The sequence below is a fragment of the Ananas comosus genome, linkage group 3, assembly GCF_001540865.1.
Source record: "Ananas comosus cultivar F153 linkage group 3, ASM154086v1, whole genome shotgun sequence".
NCBI lineage: Eukaryota > Viridiplantae > Streptophyta > Magnoliopsida > Poales > Bromeliaceae > Ananas > Ananas comosus.
Genome location: NC_033623.1, coordinates 14,267,910 through 14,290,082, shown reverse-complemented (window position 1 = coordinate 14,290,082; position 22,173 = coordinate 14,267,910). Strand labels below are relative to the sequence as shown.

Sequence of the window (22,173 nt, the reverse complement as noted above, 5' to 3'; positions counted from 1 at the left end):
TTGTCTGCTGCAGAAAGGAACTACTTGACCTTAAATGCCACCCTACACAGAAGCACCCTCTGATCTATCATAGAAAGAGGAACCACATAAAAGAGCCTCTGGAACAGTATAATATATGTTGTAATAATCAAGATGACGATTAGAACAAAGACTATAAACCTTAGTGTCCCAGTCGATACGAATAAGAACTCTCCAAAAGTTTGAGATTCTAAACAGCAGAAAATGGATAATAATGTCCTCCCAGTTCTAATTTTGCAGTAAGGAAGGTTCATCTATGCACATTGAGGTAGTAAGTCATTCTAATTGTACCCATAATGGGGCACAAAGTTCTCCAATTACTTGATGAATCAGAGGTGGTAAGCTGATTGAGATATCTTACCACTAAGTACGTCCACCAGAACTTTCCAGAAATGATGGACATCAGCTGCACAAAGCATGTTATGTAGATCACATCATGCAGATATCTGCAGTAAAGACAATTGAATTACGGTGGAGTCTTAATTACAAAAAGAAAAGAATAACTACGTAACATAATGTTATTAAAAAGAATCGGAGGTGTACCCGCACACTCCGCCGGTTGTCATGTCATATCCACCATCCAGGAGCTCTCCGTCATCTGAGAATGTTGGCTTTGCCATATTAGCAAGTTGTAGATACGGGACAATGTACGCAACAGATGTCACAAGAAGACCAATCCAATGCTTCCATGTGAAAGTTGAATGAAATATTATCATCCTCACTAGCACATATATGACCTGCAGAGTTGCTGAGTTATTGGATGTGATATAAAAGCAACCATAAGTGCTCTTCTTATCCTCACTAATTATAATATCCGTATTAGTAAGCGGAAAAAAGAAGGGCAAATGGAAATCTCAATAAGAATGCAAGCAAACGACTGGCCATATAGCTTTTCCTTTTGCCACAAACAAGCTAATTGTAAGCAAAGAGAGGCAAATTATGAATAACTTTAAAGGCTCCTCTTTATTGAATATACTCTCAAAGTCAAAGTCATCACTTCAATGTTGCAAGCTATATTGTTATTAGCGTGAACCAAGAGAACAAACCTCGGAACATTAAAAGCACCCTATTCTTACATTAACACCATAGTAAGAAATGGTACTTCCTTTTCTCGACCACCTTAACATGTTATCCTGTAGATCTTCTAACCTTGTTGCATAATCAGCATGCAAAGTCATAGTTAGCAGAAAACTTATCGCCATTCACCGCCAATTAACCAAGTGCAATGTATGCTGTATCTTCCTGCGAACAAAGTCGCTAGCACATGTCATAAGCTACATTTTAGAGCTACAAACAAGTCGAGCTATCTCTTCATTCTCCTTTTCTTCTCTCACGTGTTATTTTACCTGCTCTTACTCTACATTACCCTAGCCACCTTTAATTGAGCCCACTCTTTAGGTTGTTGCCCTTACTAGATCCACATAACCCAATAAATCTATGCTCCATATTTTTATCAGGGGATCTAAAAGAATTGACACAACTAACATGTGGGCTTCACTTAACCTCATCCTACACAATAATGCGCTAAAATCCTAACAAAATCCTAATTAGAACAAAAGCACTTAAAATATGGGGAAACTAAAGCTATCAATCTCGATGCCGCATCTATTTCATGCAACATCGAGCGAGCCCTCAACTTTATAATAAGCCGCAACTGATCTGTGACTCGATTTTTGTTTGCATAATCAACTATTTTCCGAGGCTCCTTCACAAGTCCTAATCTACTAAAAAGTAAACCTAATTTTCCATTGATAGCTCCATTTTCAATGCGACTTATACCACGGAATCATCAAATTTTGGCCTTCATTAACAGCAGATAACAAATACATTCAATTAGATATACTCAATTTAGCTTCTAATACATTCTCTAATAGATACTAAAACTAGAAATTTAGTAGAACAGATCTTCGAATCATCTTTTTGCTATCAAATTCACATGAAAAATAAAAAAAGAAAGTTCAGATCTCAACAAAAGCATTGAGGAAAACTGATTACAGAGGCGAAAATTAAGCGGAAACAAAAAGGGCGAAAGAAAAGATTAGGGTTACGTTAGAGGCGACGATGAGGCGTAGGAGCATGGTCATGTGCTTCTTGTTCTCCTCCTTCCTCTTCTTCGCCCCCTGATTCGCCATATCGCTCCTTGAAACCCTAGAAGAAACCCTACAACTCGCAAAGAAGAACCCCTCGGCGCCCGATGCTCCTCTCTCTCAGTCTCTCTGTGTCCGTGCCCGCACAAATGCTTTTATGGGTTTCGCTGCAGCGCTCACCGTAGACGGGCCAAGACCTTGATAGGGCCCAGATTGGAACAATAAAGCCCATGTAGGCCCAATTATTCAAATTAGGCCCAAATTTGTTACATCGGTAGGGAAAGGCCCAATTATTCAAATTAGGCCCAAATTTGTTACATCGGTAGGGAAAGTTTTGAATTGGCCACCCAACGCATCAAAATTCGGAAAAAGTAAAACAGAGCAAATCATTATGCCAAGCTGCCACGTGTCCTTTACACTTGCCAGGTGTTCTCTTCCCCCCAGGTTCCATCTTCATGCAGCCACCGCCATGCACCTGAACGTAATTACGCATTTACCCGCGAAAGCAACACCGAATTTAATGAAGCCATACTATATATACATACACTCGTAATTTTATCTAAAAAATTACTGAATCCCCCACCTCCTATATCAGTAAAGTGGAAACGAGGAAAGCGACCGTAAAATAATGGAAGGGGAACTCCGGAGCTCGTTATCCGTCGCTGCGCTCTCCCTCGTCCTCCTCTTAACGCGCGCCGCGGGCGCATCTTACGAGGCGGGCCCCAGGATCCGGCAGGTGACGTCAGCCCTAGGGAGCCCGGAGGCGGAGTTCGAGGCGTTCGTGCGGGGGTACGGGAAGGAGTACGGGGACCGGGCGGAGTACGCTCACCGGCTGGGGGTGTTCGCGCGGAACATGGTCCGCGCGGCGGAGCACCAGATCCTGGACCCCACCGCGGAGCACGGGATCACGCCCTTCTCCGACCTCACCGAGGACGAGTTCGAGGCGCGGCTCACGGGCCTCGGGGCGAGGGAGAGGAAGGGGCACTGGCACCCGACCGCGCCGGAGACGGACGTGGAGGGCCTCCCCTCGAGCTTCGATTGGAGGGAGAAGGGAGCGGTTACGGACGTTAAGACGCAGGTGAGATCGAGCTAGCTAGGTGTTAAATTAATATAAACCGGCCGGGGACCGGTTGATCCGAACCGATTGGCCTGGTTCGGTCACGTTGCAGATCTATAGATTCAACTGGAAATTAAGTTGATCGCCCAAAGGCACGATCGAACATGGCGGCCTAGCCTAAGCCAACCATTTTGAACCTCTCGAGTTGATCTTGTAAACGCAGGGCGTGTGTGGATCGTGCTGGGCATTTAGCACAACCGGAGCGGTGGAAGGCGCGAACTTTGCAGCAACTGGGAAGCTCCTGAGCCTCAGTGAGCAGCAACTCATTGACTGTGACCATACAGTAATCCCAAGTTTCTCTTTTACGTTTACCTCTCAAATGCAGTTTGCAGAATTTCTACTGACCATCACTTCTTATGCCTACGTACGTGTATATATAATTAAGTGCGATGCTGTGGAGAAAGACGAGTGCGACAACGGGTGCAACGGCGGGCTCATGACGAACGCCTACCGCTACCTGATGCAAGCGGGTGGACTGGAAGAGGAGAGATCTTACCCTTACACTGGAAAGCAAGGGGAGTGCAAGTTCAACAAAGACAAGATCGCCGTTCGCATCGCAAACTTCACAAACATACCTCTTGATGAGGATCAAATCATGGCTAATCTCGTTCGCCGCGGGCCTCTTGCAGGTTTAAACCACAAATTATCGATATCGGATTGTTTTAAATTCGAATTTGATTACTGTACTAATGTATTGTGCGATTGATCGATGGAAAATCTGCAGTTGGTCTGAATGCGGCTTTCATGCAGACTTATATCCGAGGGGTGTCCTGCCCGCTGATATGCCCGAAGAAGTGGGTGAACCATGGCGTGCTTCTCGTCGGTTACGGGTCCAGAGGATTTTCGATCCTCAGGCTCGGATACAAGCCGTATTGGATCATAAAGAACTCGTGGGGTGAGCACTGGGGAGAAAACGGATACTACCGACTTTGCAGGGGACATAACATTTGCGGCATAGATAGCATGGTGTCTGCAGTAGCAGCCTCGCCGTCGAGGTAGATGTCGTGTGCTTGGATGTTCGCAAGTTAACTGCATCAAGTCTCTTTAATCTTTGTCTTTACGAATGCTTAACGTTCCGACCTTTTGTGCTTACATGAGTCATTCTGTATGTGGCATGGCGATAGCGAACAATAGCGTTTTGATTTAGTAGCTAGCTTACATCCTCAGGTGCCTTGCAGCCGTATTATGTTTAGAATGAAGCAATAATGATTAGCATTACCTTTTGTTTTACTAAAGTTTTTGGTTATCAAGTAGTTGGCACCAACTAATTGGAAGGTTCATGTTTTGAATGTTTTTGGTTCAATAGTTTTCCATAGAATGTATTTTCTTAAAGAAAAGCAATTTTCTCTTCCTTTCTCGCAATTTTTGAAAACGGAAGTTAACTATTAATTTAAATTTTACTTTTTTCTTTATCTCCTCGAGATTCAGTCCACACGAGAGAATAATATATTTTTCTTTCCCCTCTTAACCATTTATTTCTCTCATCCAGACTGAGTGTAAGTAATGAAGCTTGTGTTTTGGCCTTGCTGGTTAATTGCAAGGTGCTCTAATTGGATGGTCGTGGTTCGAATGTATTTGGTTCTGTAGTTCTGTGGAGAACGTACGTTCAAGAACAGTTGTATAGCACGCTGGTAACGCTAAGCTACGATGCTATGATAGGTAGTTTTCACATAGGCCGTTTTGAAAGTTGAAACGTATCCTGTGAAACTAATGAACAAAAATTTGAATGTTCATCGGTACGACAGTATAGTCGCATGTACGGTAATTTATTATTTTAATAAAATATTGATACGATATAATTTATATATCAGTGGTATAGTTTAAGATTCTATACTTTTTAAATTAGTAAGTAATTATTTTAATAAAATTTAAAAAACTTAATAGATATATATAATAAGTAATTAAAGTATTTTGATGCTAAAAAAATAAGTATTCCGTATTATTATGTATAACTATATATATAAGTTTTGTGATCGACATTCCAATATGCATCGACACATATCGTATTTGTAAGTTAGAGCACAATCTTATGACACAACATTTAAATTCTTACTGCAGAATTAAATTTTGACCTCCCTCCAAGAATTTCGTAGGTGATTTTTGAAATTCTAACAGAGTGAACTACATAACACTCTCCTATAACGGCCGCGGAAGCCCCAAACCTTCCAAATAAAGAAATGTCGTCCCCCACAACTCGCCGATCCAATCCTAATCCCTCTTCAGAGTCCAGACTGGTCCTATCTTCCATCTCTTTCCCTGCAACTGCTCGTGCTCGGAAGCTCTTTCAGCGTCCCATCTGCGCGTCGTGGCGCTCTGCCGCAAAGCCTGCCGACCTCCCTCCTCACCTCCCGTGGCTGATGTTCCCTCCAGAATTCTCATGCGATGGCAGCGACGACGTACACCGATTCTTCAGCCTCGCTGATCGGAGAATCTACCGCCTCCCCCACCCCCACACCACCACAACTCCGACGAATACCGCTGCTTACCCTATACTCCAAGCAGCAACAAGTTCTACACTATGGAAGGCGAGAGGAGGAGGGCAGTATGCGACCCTTTTGCGTCACCGGTCCAGGCTACTATACGTGCCTCCTTCAAGCAGAGCTTCGACAGGCGGTGCAATTCAGAGCGACAATAATCTCGTGCTTCACGAGGATCTTCGACAGCCAGTTTTATCTAGTTGATGATGAGTACGCAGGGAACATGCTCTTAATCAGAAGATAACGTCGTGACATTCACGAAGGCTACATGATCGGCCAGAAGGATCACTTTGACGTGTGGGCTGTGCGACGTCAACGCAGAGGAACCCAAGTGCATGGGATTGGGTTAGCGACATGGGCGATTGTGCGCTGCTCTTGTGCGGAAACCATAGCATGTCGGTGAAGGCGAGCGAGTTCCCCTGGCTGCAGGGCGAACTGCATTTGATTTAAGGGAGTTCCATTAATTTTTCGGTGGCTATGATGTGGCGGTGTTCAATAAAAGAGATGGCAGCAGCGAGATGATTCCGTGCTACTACAACAGCGAGCTGGATTGGAAGAAGTCGGCATGGTTCGGTCCAAAAAAAGCATCCGAGCAGAAGTATGATAAGTTTTAACTTTTGGACGAAACCAAGCCACTGGCAATCTGGTGGTAACGTATTTGTTAGTAACTTCTGCAGTTGGGATTTGAACCACACTCTTGTGTTCTTGTGTAAGGCGCGCGCGCGCTTAGGGGTGTATTCAGTTCGATTTTGTTCGGTTTTAAACCATTTTACAAATCAAATTGAAATTTTTAAGTTTATATATATTTTGTTCAAACCGAATCAAATAAAAATAACTTTTGAACCAAACTAAATCAAACCGTATGAAATTCGGTTAAGTTCAGTTATCACCTTTTCTTCTTTCTTATATATCATATTCTACAAGAAATTCGATTACCGGTTTGATTACGTAAATAAAAAAAATTTAATTTACTAAACTGAGCCAAACGGAACCAAACCAAAAATTATATAAATCGAATCAAATTATCTTATTTGATCAGGTTCGATTTGGCTTCGGGTTAGATGCCAAACTAAGAACACTCCAAAACTCCGTGCGACAATAATCTAAGGACCTAAACTCCGTGCGACAATAATCTAAGGACGTACAAAATTATAAGAAAAATAAAGAATATTCTTGAATGCGGAGTGTCCGTGTAGTGGCAAAAAAACAAAATCTGCGACAACCCAGCATCCATTGAATCGGCGCTTACGATCATTCTTCATTAAGTCCAAGAACAGTACTTGTGCGTACATCTAATGAGTCCTGGGGTGCCTGTAGAAATTAACGTGACCAATTATGATCGTAAAACACAAGAAACAAAAATGTAATTAAACAGCCGAAGTGCTATTTTTTTTTTTTTTTTTTTTGAGAGAGATAAATAGTACGTTGCCCGTTTCGTTTATTTTATTTAGAAATAAATTTAGCTGAAAATGTGAATCAACTAGGATTCGAATTTGGGACTTCAAGTACCAACCACCAAACCTTTTGCCACTTGCTCTAGAAATAATCGGTAAGTACTAAATTTTTTTGTCCATAACATGCAACAAGGGTGCATTAATAATTGTTTAGTCCTATATACCTGACGCTACTTAGTGCAAATTATGTTGGGAATATTAAAAAAAAGAATGTTACATGTTTATCATTTTTAAGAATATTTTAAATATCTTAATAAGTTACTCGGATATAGGATAGGAATAACTCCAATATAATATAACGGTATTGGATTAAGTATTACAGCTTAATCTTTTTTAAATAAAATAAAATGAAATTTTAAAAAAGAAAAAAAGAATTTTATTTATTTTTTTTCGAACGTTAGCCTTTTGAAAAACTAAAATATTTTGCATTAAATTAAGCTTTTATTATGCAATTTGTTACTGCACGCATTCAATATTGGGAACCTACTCGACATACCTCAAGATGTACAAATAACAAATTGGCACAGTATTTAATGTACCACTAAAAGGACGACATGATTAGGATGAAAATGGTCGAATATGCACTATAGAATATTTAACAAAATTATATTTATATTTTTGAGTATAAATTCGCATGCGAATATATATTAAATATTAAATTTTCGTTATCATATTCGATAAAAACAGATTAGAGTACGATTAAATAAATTTTTTAGATTCTGATTAGAATTGAATTGGTATTCGTATATTATTTTAATAATATATATGCACACATATGAATGTGAAGTAGAATTAATAATAATAAAACTCAATATTTACATTCGTGTTTATATACTCATATATTATTTAATTATATTTAAGATTTAACAAGCATAGATATAATTTTCATATAAAGCTCATAATAAAATAAACAAAAAACACAATAAATTGTCTTGTTCCTCTATAATATATATATATATATATATATATAGAACTAGGCTAATATACTATTAATAGTACCAAGTAATTGGTGCTACCAAGTTTTTGGCCATTGGATTAAGAGATATGCGGTTAGGATGATGTGGGCCCCCTAGGGTTGAGTGGGTGTGGTTGATTGAATAGTATAATCGAACGGGTGAAAATGATCAAAAGGGTAGATATATCGGCGGAAAACTTGATAGCACCAAGTGCTTTGTGCTATTAATAGCATAGTAGTCAGACTCTCTCTCTCTCTATATATATAATAGTATAGAATTATTATGATATCGAAAGTATAGAGAATTTGATACTTTTAGTTTTTTATTCTTAAATCAAGAATTATATGATTGGGGTGATTACAGTCCTTCTTAGGATTGGATAATACTTCTAGAGATAGTGATTTTTACATAATAGTAATATTAATCTAAAAGTTAGAAATAATTAAAAAAACTAATTTAAAGACTAAAAAATTGAAAGCACTAAGTTCTTTATACTTTTAATAGGATAGTAGCTCTACTTTATTATATATATATAATAATAATAATAAAAGTAAAGTAAGACATTACAGTATAGCGCCAGCCGTAATTGGGGCGTTACTAATTTTCTAATACCCGTATAATACTTTGTCAACCCTTTTGCGCTTTCAAAAATTATTATTACTTATTATTCAAAATGAAACCCACCCGCACCACGACGACCACCGCGTGGACATCCATAAGCGCTTTTGAATCCCTCATCACCGTCATCTTCATCTTTCTCTTCCTCTTCCTCTTCCTCTTCCTTTGTGTGTGTGGTGTATATATATATATATATATATATATATATATGACCAAGTACTTTTTCAACTCCACCATCTCCACTGAAACCGCACCTTTGAGAATCAATCAATAATAATTTTCGCTTTTCGATCGCCTTTGGTTTTACTTTTACTAATACTAATGGAGAAGGTAGAGGTAGAGGTAGAGGTAGAGGGCAGCCGGCCGTCGCCCTCGCCGTCGGCCCACTGCCCCGTCCAGCAGAACGGCAGCCGCTTCTAGGTCGCGAGCTACGAGACCGCCAGCATCCACTAGGGACTGCCGTCCTAGTGGCCTAGGGCGTAATAGAGGTCGCTTTAGCCCGTGTGTTTTATTGAGCCGTGGAGATGGAGATNCAATAAATTGTCTTGTTCCTCTATAATATATATATATATATATATATATAGAACTAGGCTAATATACTATTAATAGCACCAAGTCATTGGTGCTACCAAGTTTTTGACCATTGGATTAAGAGATATGCGGTTAGGATGATATGGACCCTCTAGGGTTGAGTGAGTGGTTGGTTGAATAGTATGATATAACGGATGAAAATGATTAAAAGGGTAGATCTAACAGTGGAAAACTTGGTAGTACCAAGTGCTTCGTACTATTAATAGCATAGTAGCCCGACTATATATATATATATATATGTGTGTGTGTGTGTTCTTTTTATCTTTCTACAAAAAACAATCACACTTTAATTTATATTTTAAATTCAAATTTATAATTATAATTCAAATATATATTAATCAAATTTAAAAAATAATTTGAGTCGTGGATCCAAACCTCTCACATATGAGAAATTTTACTCTCCATGCACCATCTAAACTACGTGCACTACTTTAGAAAAAAAAATCACAATGTATGAAGTAACAAGAGAAATTGTAATAAGATCGAGAAAAGGGGAAGAGGGAGGAATGAAACTGTTAAGCAGTCCCAACCACCAAAATTAGTCCCCTGCGCCCCCGAAGTTCAAGTGGGATGCGCTTGCTACTGTTTACGTATCTTGGCATGGTCTCTCTCTCTCTCTCTCTCTCTCTCCAAACTGACCGTCCCTAAAACAAGTGGCAAAATATTTGATGGTTGGTACTCGAGACCCAAGTTCGAATCTTAGTTGATTCATATTTTTAGCTAAATTTATTTCTAAATAAAATAAATGGAACTCTCTTAAAAAAAAAAAAACAAAAAAAACCATCCATCTCCAACTTGCCTCTGTTGGAGCCCCACTCTAGCTATATATTTGTCCATTGCCAACCCCACGCTTCTCTCATCTACACCTCAATTAAAAACAGGTTTTCGACGAACCTTCTCTCCTGTAATTAATTCACTTGCACGAAACTCGGGCCATATATTATTCCAAAACGGATCTGTACTTCTCCATGCCCTTTCTCTTTCATTTTTCAACCTATTATATCTGTAAGATTAGATTTATTTCCGTCAGATTTATTTTTTAATATTTTATTAATTGAATATAAAAAGTAAGTTTATTTTATTTTCTATTATTGCTATTAGGATTTTTTATTTATGCCTATAAATAGACTGCTGTAAATATATGAAAAATTATCTACTATCGAAATTTAGTGTAAAAATATTTAATAAAGTATTTAGTTTAATTCGCTGTAATATTTTTTTCCATACAACAAGTGGTATCAAAGCAAATCACGCTTTCAACAATATTTATATACATCTCCTCTACTTGGTGGGTTTCATGGTTGGAGCAGAATAGAAGAATTTTTTACCACAAAAAGTTATCGCTGAGACAGTTGCTGGTGAACTTTCGCGCACTTAGAAATATGTGGGGATCTTTATTATGTTTAGTGTTTTTTTTCTCTCTCGCGAAGCCATGATGCTTCACTTTGTTGCTAAATTTATTTTCTTACTGAATAAAGCGGTAACTTACTATCTTTCTCTCTAAAGATAAAAAAAAAAAAACAATATCGATATAGATTTTGATATAAATGTAGATTATTGACATGTTCCGATGTATGTAATCCCTTTGGTAAATCACACACTGGTCGCTGATAGCTGTACTTATTTGAAAGGCGTTCGGACACGCTGCAGCGGATGGGCAGCGGCGTCGAGTCCGGGGCTCGATCCTACTCCGGAGGCGAGTGTCGGGGTTTCGATGCCCGAAGGCAGTTGCGTCGCGCAGCCGCCAATTGCAGTCAGGGATATGCTCAAACGGTTAGGCATTTTGGGGTGAAGGTTTTCAATAACACTCAAGTTGGTGTGGGTGAAGGTGTCAATAGTAGTGGCTACAGATATGAAATGAAAAGTGCCGTAATCGAATTGTTTCCGCAGCAGTTTTTCTTTAAGCAGCAGCGCAGTGCAGCTCTCTGATATTGCCAGTTTTTTTTTTTTTTTTTTTTTGCCTTTTTTTGATTTGACAAATGCTTACTCTTCAACTAAAAAAAAAAAGTTCTACGATTACATTACTTGATCCAAGAGATGTAGTTCTATTTTTTAAGATTTAAGTTAAAAAAAAAACAAATTTAATAAAAAAAAATAAGAGTAATGAAAAAATGAAGTTATAAGATTACAGGAAAAATATTCTTGTCTAGGACTAGCATTGTAAGTATTAATTTCTACATTAAAAATGCTGAATCTTAACCGAAAAAGAATTATAATCCTTTCAATCTAGAAAGAAATCGATCGTGTAAGCCATCCATCCGCATAATGGGTGTTTGTGGAATCACCACAAGATCAATTTATTTTTGATAGATTAAATTTTGCCGTATATAATAGATAGTTGATTTATGTCTGGTCATAATGAAACGGAATGTCACCACCAAGGGTATTTTTGAAAGATTTTCGAACTTGAAATAATATGTAGGATATTTTTATTCTTATAAGCAACAATTTGATTCAAAATTTGTAATATTTCAATAAATATTTATATGTTTTTATTGAAAATATTCTAATTATTGTTATTCAACTCAAGTTGAATAATTATAAAAAGGAGTGTTAGTAAAGAAATAGATTCATTATAAATTTCTAGATGATAGAAATATTAGATTATCTTGATTAGATAAGAAATATTTTCATTTCCATACTTGATGGGAGTCTTTGCCGACCTATCAATAAATATGCTAGTTCATAACAATTTTTTTTATTTAATTATTTAATAAGTCAGTAACAAATTCGTCGTTCCAAATAAAAAATATATAATTTTTTCTGAATATTATAAATTCGAAACTAAATGGTTTAGGCAGCGTTTGGATTGGGGATAAGGGGCCTCCTTTATATCAAAACGTTAATTTTTTATCCGAAAATAGTAGTTCTTGGTTATCTATAATAACCGAATATAACTATTCCCACCAACACCTCCATTTTCTATATATAACTACTCACTATTTTTCTTATTCCATATTATCTATCCAAACGTTATTTTTCTTATCCCCGGAAACAATTCAATTTTCATCCAAACGCTAATTTTCATATCCCCATATTTATACCTATTCCTGTAATAGTTAGTTTTTGCTTATATCCGAACCTAACGCTATCTAAGGATATGGGTGTAAATATAAAGTCTATAATGGTATACATTAAATTTTTCCAGAAAAAAAGAATATGATATATAACAAAAGCATGTTGAGAGAGAGAGAGAGAGAAATTCCATGTGATTGTTCAGCTATATCAATCACCAAAACTAGTCCTCGATCAGAACCACCAACGCTCTAGGGGGGATGCACTCAATAATTACCGTACATACAGGTCCACTCACTTTTGTGAACTCCCACACTCCCTGAAAGTTTACTGTATAATACTTTATCGTAATATAATAGTTATTTAATTATAATAATTTTTAAAAATTATAATAGAAATAGTTTTTATTAATTTGCGATGGAATGAGTGAATGAGAAAAAGATAATCTGATTGGCTTCAGGATACATTGTCCCCAACACAACTTGCCCGTGTTGCGGCCCCACTTCCTTTGTCCGCATGCAACATCCCCCCCTGCGTCTCTCTTTTACGCCTCAAAGAAGCGTATTCGATTAACCTTCTCTTCCATATAGTTCCCTCGTACCAAATTCACCATAATTTCAAAGCCAAAACAGATGATCAATAATACATCAACACTATATATAGATATATATATGTATATATATTTGCTTCAAATCCTCTCACCTCAATCCGATTACGTCGATATAGATATATGTTCCAACGTAATCCGTCCTGCAAATCGCAAACTGCAGATAACATGAGCGCCGATAGCAGTTGTTGCATGGGAAAGGAATTCTCCGAGAAGTCGGAGGTGCTCTGGTGGATGAGCAGCGCCGGCGCGAGTGCAGCGCTCGATCTGAGTGCTCCGGAGTCGAGTGTCGGGGCCGATGCCGAGCACCGGAAGCTCCCGTCGTCACGTTACAAAGGGGTGGTCCCCCAGCCGAACGGCCGGTGGGGCGCCCAGATCTACGATCGGCACTGCCGCGTCTGGCTCGGCACATTCGGCGACGAGGCGGCGGCCGCCCGCGCCCACGACGTCGCCGCATTACGCTTCCGCGGCAGCGATGCCGTCACCAACTTCAAGCCCTTATCGGAACGCGAAGAAGGCCCAACCGCCGAGCTCGCGTTCCTCGCAGCGCATTCGAAAGACGAGATCGTCGACATGCTGCGTAAGCACACTTACCTCGACGAGCTCCGACAAAGCAGGCGCAGGCACGGGCCAAAGGCGATGACGGCGCATTCGAGTAATAATTTGCTAGGGTTTGTGCGAGAGTTTTTGTTCGATAAGGCGGTGACGCCGAGCGACGTCGGGAAGCTGAACCGGCTGGTCATCCCGAAGCAGCACGCGGAAAGGCACTTCGCTCTGAAGAGCGAAGACATCGCCGGAAAGGGGGTGCTGCTAAATTTCGAGGACGGCGACGGGAAGGTGTGGCGGCTCCGGTACTCTTACTGGAAGAGTAGCGAAAGCTACGTGCTGACGAAAGGATGGAGCCGCTTCGTGAAGGAGAAGGGTTTGAAACCCAGGGATGTCGTCGGCTTCTGGAGGTCGTCGAGCGGACTGGAGCAGCAGCTCTACATCGATGTCAAACAGAGGGCTGCGATGCCGGAAGGCGGTCGCATCATGCAGCCGCCGGCTGCAGTCAGGGATGCTCAAATGGTTAGGCTTTTTGGGGTGAACATCTTCAATAATACCCGAGTCGGCGGGGGTGAAGGTCTCGACAGAGGTGGCAACGGCAGCAGCGGCGGCGGCGATGGCGACGGCGACGGATATCATATAAGAAGCAAAGAGATAGAGTTATTTCCGCGGCAGCTTTTCTGTAAGAAGCCTCTATGATATGTTTGCCCTTTTTTGTATATTAATTCTCTCTCTCTCTCCTTTTTTTTTTATTTTTTATTTTTTGCTTTGGTAGATGATGCAAGTGTACATTTTGTTGATGGAGGAGGAGATCAAAGCTATGTCGATTAAAGAGAGATTAATATTGAAGGTATCTCTTGACCTCATAATGGTTTTCGATTTTTAAACGCTCTTTTGATATGTAGTGTATGGCCACTTTAAGTCGAATATTATGTTAGGGAAACGGTTTAATTATAAACATTAATTAACATTGCACGGGGCACATGTAATGGTGTAATTATATTACAGGCGAGTGGGGACTCTGTTGGAGGGGGAAGCAACTTGCAAAGGATGTAATATTGCATGTGTGTTGCTGTAGCTGCTTAAACCTGTCGTACGTGGTTGGTGACCATGACCAATAGTGGATGCCTCAACCGCTGGTATACGATCGATTCTTCCGGTGGTAGGTTCAGCCCTGCATGTGTTGCATGCCTTCTCGATCGAGGACCATTTACAATGTGGATATATATATATATATATATATATATATATATATACAATATATAATATATATAATATATAATATTCTCGTGGATGTCTCTTTCAAAATTTGGATATTTTGCGTAAAGCTTTCATGCAGGTTTTAGTTTTATGCAAGTTAATTTAGACCATTCTTTTTGCATCAGCCCAGCCCTTTCGTGAAGTTTATACATTTGGGGTGTGCTAAAGGGGTTACCGATCATCTGTAATATTAATATTTATATTCAATATTTTCTGGCACATGAAGACAAAATATTTTGATAGGTTGAAGAAGTGAATTTAAATTAAATGAAAGAAAATTAATAATACTTATATTCTCTTTTTCTGTTATTATGTTAAGGAATATAAAATAATTGTTATTTTTCAAAAGCTTTAAATTGTTCTGTCAATTCTTATATTCAAAGCATTATTGTTGCTTTATTACTTTAAGCTATGACTTTAACCGTCAATTCAACTAGGGTGTGTCTACCGTGGGATATATTTGTACTCAAAAGTAAGGACAATTGACGGAAAAGATTATTGGCTTAATTAAAAGAGCCAGCGCATCCTATCCTGTGGCAGGAGATAGGGTTGGACCGAATCACATGTAAAATAGTGTGCTGGTGGGTTAGGTCGAATTATGTTCAATGTAACGAGAGATTGATTGGACTAAATTACAATCAAATCCGTGGGCATTGTGACTGTATGCTGTAAGTGAATTGGTTGTGTATTTCTAATAGTTCGAACTTTTGAAATTAATTGTTGGCGCCGGCAATCTGACAAAGATAACCTAAATAATATTCTTTAGGACATGCATGCGAAGCGTGGATTTTATATTGATCCATGGCAAGCAGCGTAAGTTGCAGTTGTGCAATGAGTAGGGTAAGCCGTAGATCATGAGTTTGCATTCACATCACTAGAACTATTAGATATTTTATGTATTTATAATGATGAATTATAACTATTTAGATGGGGCGGGTTCAATGTGAAAATTTGGGATGGGTTTGGATCGAGCAGGTCCTTGTTCGGAGTTTGAGGCAAGAAAAGTCTTAACAATTTCTCACAAGTCGCACCAAACGAGTGACGTTCAGGTTGGTCCATACCGGGCCACATTCAAGGTGGCTTAATGGGTCACCCACCTACCGCTGGACCAGTCCTACACTCCTATGTTTACGGCCCTATATAGGCAACAGAAGCACGAATATAAAAGAATATATAAAATTATGCCTTTTAAGGTGTCGCCATCTCCACGATATGACACAAAATAAACTATTATTTATTGTACTTTTTTTTTAAAAAAAACCATGTATAAATGCGCTCTAATTCTCGCAATTCTAAATAAAATCTTAGTAGCTAAGAATGCTAATACAATCCAAGATAACATGACCCAGGGCCAGGAGCAATGTGATGTGGTACCTCCAACAAACTATTCATTCACCAATTCTAGTTGCCCAGAAACATACGGCAACAGTACAGTTTCAACTTGCAATGTTGCAATGACACATTTACCCATCAATAAATCCCAAGCATTCCCTGTCCCCCAGCCCCACACCATTAAGTCATTAACCGAACCAGCTTTCAAAAACCAAGTAAAATTAAAAACTAAAAAAAAAGGGAGCATCCATTAATTCTCGGATTATTGTATCCTCCCTCCACCATCTCGTCGCCCGTGAAATATTATTCACAAAAATATGAAGATAGATCCAGGTTTATTTATTAGCGACAAATGTATAATTACGATACAAAAGCTAAAGACGTACAGTCACCACCTGAATAAAACTTTTCCTTGAGAAAAGGAAAATAAGTCGAGCTAATGAGAGAAAAACGAAAGGAGCAGAAAATTTAAAAAAAAAACTTACAGAAGAGCCCTGAACATAGTAAGATATAAGAAACCCGCACAGGAAGGACACAGCTCCAAAGTAAGAGAAGAGGCAAACTGTATTCCTGAATTTAAAACTGAGAATAAATCAGACAAGGAATCATCTCTGCCAACTCAATCTATTGTGAAACTATAAATTGGAAAGAGGAAAAGCGCCATTCAGGGATCAGATCGAAGATAACATATGAAAGCTTGACGAATTCCGTAACAGAATAGAGATGTTCGTAAACGAGATAGCACGACTTCATGTGAAAACCAAACAGCCTGCTTCTAACTGAGCTAAAAGCTTTGAGCAAACGATAAGAGAACGATGACATTTATAAACGATACAAGTAGACTTCAAGCTACAAAAAAGAAATCTCAGGCAAATTGAGAGCTGGAAAATCTTCCGTATGTAGCAATCACAATAACAGATAGTGCATCCCCACAAGGAGAGATTATGGGCTAGCGATAGACAATAGTGCGACTCAATCAACCAATATTATCTGTATATGAATATTGCTTTGATTTTCAAACGTCATGAGTTTTGCAGGGAGCGTCGGTGCAGCGACAAACAGGTCTGCCAGCAGCCTGCCATCCATTGAATCCGCGTTCCAAAATCATGACATTTTTTATGCCAGCATCTTTTGTTTCTGATAAATAATCCAAAAACAATCGCGCACATGATGGTCCCCGGACCTTCAAAGAAACGAGATCATGTTAGTAAAGACCCAAAAAGAAAAAGGAAAACAAACAAACAAACAAGTTGAGCGACAGATTTAAGATAACTTAGAGATAATGAGGGAATTTAATAGATAGTCTGCCCCAACCAGGGATAACTTGACTAGTTTTTGGTAAGTGCAGTATCTTTTGTCGTGCACATCATTAGTCAAATAGTCATCATAACCGTCCTTTTCTGAAGTTGAATAAGGATCAAGTAAAGGATCGTCAATGTCCAAGCCTTTTCCTGCTAATATTGGTTGGACAAGCTAGAAGCAAATCGAGAAGCTATCATGAAAATTTGACAGAATATTACAATCGATTGCTTAATCGGCGGCTCCTTATTCTAAAGTTTAGAGCTTTATTCTGGGCTAAAGATAAACGAAGCAAAAATCGGATGGAAAACTTATATTAGCAAATTTTTCATTCTACTCATAACCCAAGTCGGCAGCTTGTAAAACGAAAGGAATTAGCGAGATGTAGATTTCAATACAAAAGTTTTGCAGTACGAGCCTACTGCGTAAAGAGATCAGCCAATAAGCGACCATTTCTATCTTCTCTCCACAGTAATATAAACAGCTCTTCCCAAAGTAGACGTTCAACCCACAAAACCGCTCAAAAATCAACAAACATTACCAGAAACATACCTTCTAAGAACTAAAAAGTAAAAGTGAAGGGTAAATAGTTCATTCATCAAATTTGCTTTTGAAATAAGACTTATTTTTGCACTGATAATGGTTATTTTCATACTACGATATTAATCTGTTAATGACAATAAATATTCTATCAACTCATCTCGAATGTGAAGCAATAGTATGTTGATTTTTGAGATACAGGGATGTCCCTCGCCATTTTGAACCTAACAGATTGTGAAAAAATGTCAATGACTCCTAACGCTTCTCAGAAAACATAAATAAATCCTCGACATTTGCGCAGGTACTCGCAATGTTGTAGTCTTCTACCAAGTGACAACTACTAACAAGCATGGATGCTTAAACAAATAATTCTTCAAATCACTAGATAGCATCAAATTCATTATATTGCAAATTTAGAGCATAAACAACATATAATCGAGAGGAAAACTCTTGAGTCCCAATTCAGAAGAAGCCTAGAAACAAAGGCATCGGAGGAATCGGAAACGAACCTTGCTGAGGGCGCAGTGGAAGACGAGGGTGTCCCTGCCCCGCACGGATCGGAGGAGATCGGGGAGCCTCTCGGAGAAGGTGTCGCTGGGGAAGTGGAGCGACCCCGCGATGTGCGCATCGTAGCTCCTCTCCTCATCCCTTTGTTGGCACAGCACATCTCACACGAGCAAATCAACAAACACATGGTCGACAAACAAAAAATTAACCCGAAGGGGACATCACAATTGTACATACATATATATACCTGACATCGATGATGGCGATCTTGGGGTTGCGGGTGATGGAGATGAGCTGCGAGGGCGTGATGTAGGAGAGGCTCCTCGCCATGTTTCCTCGCTTTTACCAACCCTCTCGCCTCCCCCACGCTATACAAAGTCCCCTCTCTCTCACATTTAGATGGGCCGGGTTCGGATTACATTTATATTGGTCGGCCCGGCCCGGCCCAAACCTAGCCCAGTCCATGACATGGAGGCTTTGGGCTCGACTGATTAGATCAAACTGGGCCTGGGTTAAATCCGTGCATTTTCGGAAATATATTTTGAACTATTTTTGTGTGTCACAGACACACTAGATTGAATCGGATATAATAAGACGAGAAAGTATTAATTGCAAAGAAAGAGTGTCTATCAAGTTTCTTTGGCATTTCGAATAAAAGAATTGTATAATTTAAAAAATAGCTAATTCAATTGCCACACTAAAAAGAAACCATCAAAGTCATATCAGCCAATTTATTGTGAATTGATTTTTTTGCACGTATCTCTAATAGATGATGTGATAGATGAATAAAGGACAAAGTTACGAAAGCAAACACCACATGCTTGTGACTACGTCGCGAATTGCAACATTCATTACACTTAAGAGCTCTCTTGTATTATTATTTTATTTTCTTCTCAACAACAGCAAAATAAGAGACGCCAACACCATTGCACCACACCTTCACCATCATCATACAATTATAATTAAAAAATAAAAAAAAAAGCACAGACGCGCACACAAAAACGCCTCAACTACAAACACAGAGTAGAAGGGCTGCTAATAATACTCGATCATCAAATAGTAAATAATAGAAGAAGTAGATCATCTCAAGAAATCAACACTCAGATGAAGTGAAAACCGTTTTTTTGTCCTTGCCCTGCTTGACCTGATCCATATGTGGCAAGCAAACTTAGCACTCAGGAGTCAGGGAACGGTCCCTCTTATAATCCTGACAATAGTTGTAGACCATGTAATTATTCTGGGCCCACTGCATTGCTGTGAACTGCTGAGGGCTGAGCCCGGAGCCGGCGGGCGAGGCCGGGACAGGGCGGCAGCTCTCGGGGGCGAACGCGGTGCAGCCGCCGATCATGAACCCGGTGAAATGCGCGACGAACGGCTGGTACCGGTAGTCGGCTCGGTACCGGCCGTCGTCGGTGGCCCACGACGACGCGTCCCAGATGGACCCGTAGACCCACATGGGCCGGTCCGGGAACAAGGCCTCGCTCTTCCTCTCGTACCTTCTGATTGGAACATCATCCACAAAGAATCTGCATTGATGGAAAATAAAGGTCGCAGGTTTTAGCCCTTTGCCTAATTAATTAATATTTAATTAAATTTGTTTCTTCTCTCCCCCAAGAAAAAAAAAAGAGATGAACAACAAGGCTTTGAATTTGGGCTCAATTTGAATGCTCGCGAATTTTGTTATTTTCTAGAGAATAGTGTTTATGTTTTTAATTAAGTATTTGGATTTCTTTCCCAGAGTACCGAAATATATACAAAAAAATTATCTTTAAATACTGTAAATTTGTTTTCAAATTTTATTAATTTTGGGATAATTAACAGTAATATAATGATCAAATGTCTCGAATACCTCTATATATATGTTTACACTTAAAAAACAAATAGACGAATATCAATTTTTTAAGGAGCATCGACCGTTATGAACAATAGATTAGTTATAGAATATTATAGAATTTGAAGCCGGGTACTTAACTGGAAGAAATTAAGTTCATATAGTTTTTATATATATAATATATATTTATATTGTTTTTAAAGTTTCTCTGATTAAGTGTAATCGGGGTAACGTTAGTAGGATGTGACATATATTTTTGACAAAATAAAATCTTGGTCTTTAGGTGTAAAAATTAGTCAGATTTCGAAGTTTGAAATTGCACCGACAAGGGTCCTACCTAGGGCTATTAAACGGGCATGACATTTACAAAATTTTCCAAGGGATCGGATCAATTGCTTGACCCAAATGGATATTTAACCCGCGAGTTGGACCATTTTGCACGCCCGATCCAACCACTTAGGATGTTCCATCATCATAAACTATAATTTAGTATAAGATTCCATTGAAATCAAATTTTTTTGACACAGTTATTTTATAAAAAATTTGTAACATCTAATTAAACATTTTCAGGCTATCAAATTATTCTCTATATTTCTTGATATAATATGATTAGTTTAGATTATATTATAAGAAAAAACTATTTCGAGAAGGAGATGGGTGTCGTAAAAGTCGCGCTAATTTCATGCATGTCTAATAATTGACCCTCGTGGACCCTCGTGGGCCATGGCTTTTACAGTTGACGGTGAGCGTTACTTAAAATAAAAATGACCTTATTCTCTATTGTCCTGTTACTATATGGTGTTACTTCAAATGGATACATTGACACGACTTGAATATATTACGCACACTTTCTTTAAAGTGTCCCCGAAACTTTTATCTTATAACCAACCGTCTCTATCATAAATAAGGTAAAGAACTTATTGGTTGGTGCTCGAACTTTTCAAATTTGAATCCTAAAGAACTTTATCTTATAAAAATTAGATATTATTGTTGCGTTAATCATCGAAGAAAAGAGAATAATTAGTCTTTGTTATCTTGGCCTTAATTTGTTTTCTTAAATATGTACTAGTAGTAAGAGTGGCTATACACAGCATGTCACTTACATGATCTCATCAGGGTTCCACAGTATGGCATAGCGGTGGAAGTCCGCGGTCGGGTCGAACCAGAGGTGGAACCTCACCTCCCTTCCGATGATCCGCCCGTCACCACTCCCCCTCACGTACACATTCGTCTGCAACGTATACGGCTCGCCCGGTATCGTGCCCAGGAACTCCATGTCCACTTCATCATGGTCACCCGGGTGCGCCTCATTGTTCGAGAGCTACGAGCACACACGCCCCAAAAATCAAATAAAATTAACAGAGATTTTACAAATTCGCTCCGAATTTCGTAGTGGCTAAACTATTCTTACATAGAAAGCCGTGTTGACACCAGCAGTGTAGCCAGCTTGTAGCTTGACCGACGCGGCAAAATATCCGTTTCGATACGGGCGTATCGATTTAAACCCGCTTCCTAGTACACAGATCTAGTGAGTTAGTAATGCACCGACGTAAAGTTTATACAAGATAATGGTAATTTCAATGATTAAAACCTGAGGAGCGATCAAGCCAAATTGTAAGAGAAGATTGGTCTTGAGAAACAGATTGGTGTTGAGGGCCCCAAAGGTTATTGTAACCTTTGTAGAACTCTATAGGCCTGAACCTGGAGCTTGGGTAATACCCAGGAGAGGGTTGTGCATTAATAAAGGGAAAGAAGAAGAAGAAGAAGAAGAAGAGAAAGAGGGAGAAGGAGAAGAGGAGACGAGACATTTTGGTGAGGATAAAGCAAAGGGATTGTTCAAACTTAATAGGGGAGGCCAAAAGGAGTGGGGGCCGGAGTAATGTGCAGTAGTAGTGGGGGTGGTGTATGGGTGTTGGGG

The 22,173-nt window shown here is 39.2% G+C and overlaps 5 protein-coding genes across 6 annotated transcripts in view; 2 read left to right on the top strand and 3 right to left on the bottom strand.

The window, feature by feature from the left end:
* The window catches only part of LOC109708175 (transmembrane protein 208 homolog), a 2,931-nt gene extending 678 nt beyond the window's left edge, over positions 1-2,253 (bottom strand). Inside the window, exons 1-3 of the mRNA XM_020229805.1 lie at positions 2,067-2,253; positions 562-755; positions 380-464 (exon numbers count right to left, since the gene is read on the bottom strand). Coding sequence (XP_020085394.1) covers positions 380-464; positions 562-755; positions 2,067-2,150 — 363 coding nt within the window. The 5' untranslated portion in view covers positions 2,151-2,253. The remainder of the gene's footprint in view (positions 1-379; positions 465-561; positions 756-2,066) is intronic.
* On the top strand, positions 2,688-4,485 carry LOC109708042 (probable cysteine protease RD19D). Its single transcript, XM_020229617.1, has 4 exons — positions 2,688-3,183; positions 3,386-3,505; positions 3,608-3,851; positions 3,947-4,485. The coding sequence occupies exons 1-4, from the start codon at positions 2,734-2,736 to the stop codon at positions 4,219-4,221; spliced, it is 1,089 nt and encodes a 362-aa protein (XP_020085206.1). The 5' UTR covers positions 2,688-2,733; the 3' UTR covers positions 4,222-4,485.
* Positions 12,795-15,397, top strand: LOC109707105 (putative AP2/ERF and B3 domain-containing protein Os01g0140700). The gene is made up of 3 exons (XM_020228195.1): positions 12,795-14,168; positions 14,262-14,336; positions 14,495-15,397. Exons 1-2 carry the CDS (start codon positions 13,064-13,066, stop codon positions 14,315-14,317), a joined length of 1,161 nt encoding a protein of 386 aa, XP_020083784.1. The 5' UTR covers positions 12,795-13,063; the 3' UTR covers positions 14,318-14,336; positions 14,495-15,397.
* On the bottom strand, positions 16,833-18,830 carry LOC109707745 (arsenate reductase 2.2). Of its 2 annotated transcripts, none has more exons than XM_020229261.1 (3): positions 18,672-18,830; positions 18,427-18,565; positions 16,833-17,261 (listed from the first exon to the last, which is right to left on the bottom strand). In XM_020229261.1, the coding sequence occupies exons 1-3, from the start codon at positions 18,752-18,754 to the stop codon at positions 17,094-17,096; spliced, it is 390 nt and encodes a 129-aa protein (XP_020084850.1). In that variant the 5' UTR covers positions 18,755-18,830; the 3' UTR covers positions 16,833-17,093. The 2 variants fall into 2 exon arrangements, with proteins under 2 accessions (XP_020084850.1, XP_020084851.1); XM_020229262.1 differs by having other exon boundaries at positions 18,427-18,584; positions 18,672-18,825.
* LOC109707744 (probable xyloglucan endotransglucosylase/hydrolase protein 32) lies at positions 19,272-22,173 on the bottom strand. The gene is made up of 4 exons (XM_020229259.1): positions 21,847-22,173; positions 21,667-21,767; positions 21,359-21,576; positions 19,272-19,950 (listed from the first exon to the last, which is right to left on the bottom strand). Exons 1-4 carry the CDS (start codon positions 22,061-22,063, stop codon positions 19,593-19,595), a joined length of 894 nt encoding a protein of 297 aa, XP_020084848.1. The 5' UTR covers positions 22,064-22,173; the 3' UTR covers positions 19,272-19,592.

Bases quoted from the DNA above. Each gene is read 5' to 3' on its own strand.
- LOC109708042 (XM_020229617.1), top strand. From the start codon at position 2,734: ATGGAAGGGGAACTCCGGAGCTCGTTATCCGTCGCTGCGCTCTCCCTC. The intron at 3,184-3,385 runs GTGAGATCGAGC...TTGTAAACGCAG, and splicing joins TTACGGACGTTAAGACGCAG to GGCGTGTGTGGATCGTGCTG. The intron at 3,506-3,607 runs GTAATCCCAAGT...TATATAATTAAG, and splicing joins TCATTGACTGTGACCATACA to TGCGATGCTGTGGAGAAAGA.
- LOC109707105 (XM_020228195.1), top strand. From the start codon at position 13,064: ATGTTCCAACGTAATCCGTCCTGCAAATCGCAAACTGCAGATAACATG. The intron at 14,169-14,261 runs GTAAGAAGCCTC...TTGCTTTGGTAG, and splicing joins ATTTCCGCGGCAGCTTTTCT to ATGATGCAAGTGTACATTTT.
- LOC109707745 (XM_020229261.1), bottom strand. From the start codon at position 18,754: ATGGCGAGGAGCCTCTCCTACATCACGCCCTCGCAGCTCATCTCCATC. The intron at 18,566-18,671 runs GTATATATATGT...GTGCCAACAAAG, and splicing joins ATCGCCATCATCGATGTCAG to GGATGAGGAGAGGAGCTACG. The intron at 17,262-18,426 runs GTTCGTTTCCGA...GTTTCTTTGAAG, and splicing joins TCCACTGCGCCCTCAGCAAG to GTCCGGGGACCATCATGTGC.
- LOC109707744 (XM_020229259.1), bottom strand. From the start codon at position 22,063: ATGTCTCGTCTCCTCTTCTCCTTCTCCCTCTTTCTCTTCTTCTTCTTC. The intron at 21,577-21,666 runs GTAAGAATAGTT...GTGTGCTCGTAG, and splicing joins GTGTCAACACGGCTTTCTAT to CTCTCGAACAATGAGGCGCA. The intron at 19,951-21,358 runs GTAAGTGACATG...CCATCAATGCAG, and splicing joins TGGAACCCTGATGAGATCAT to ATTCTTTGTGGATGATGTTC.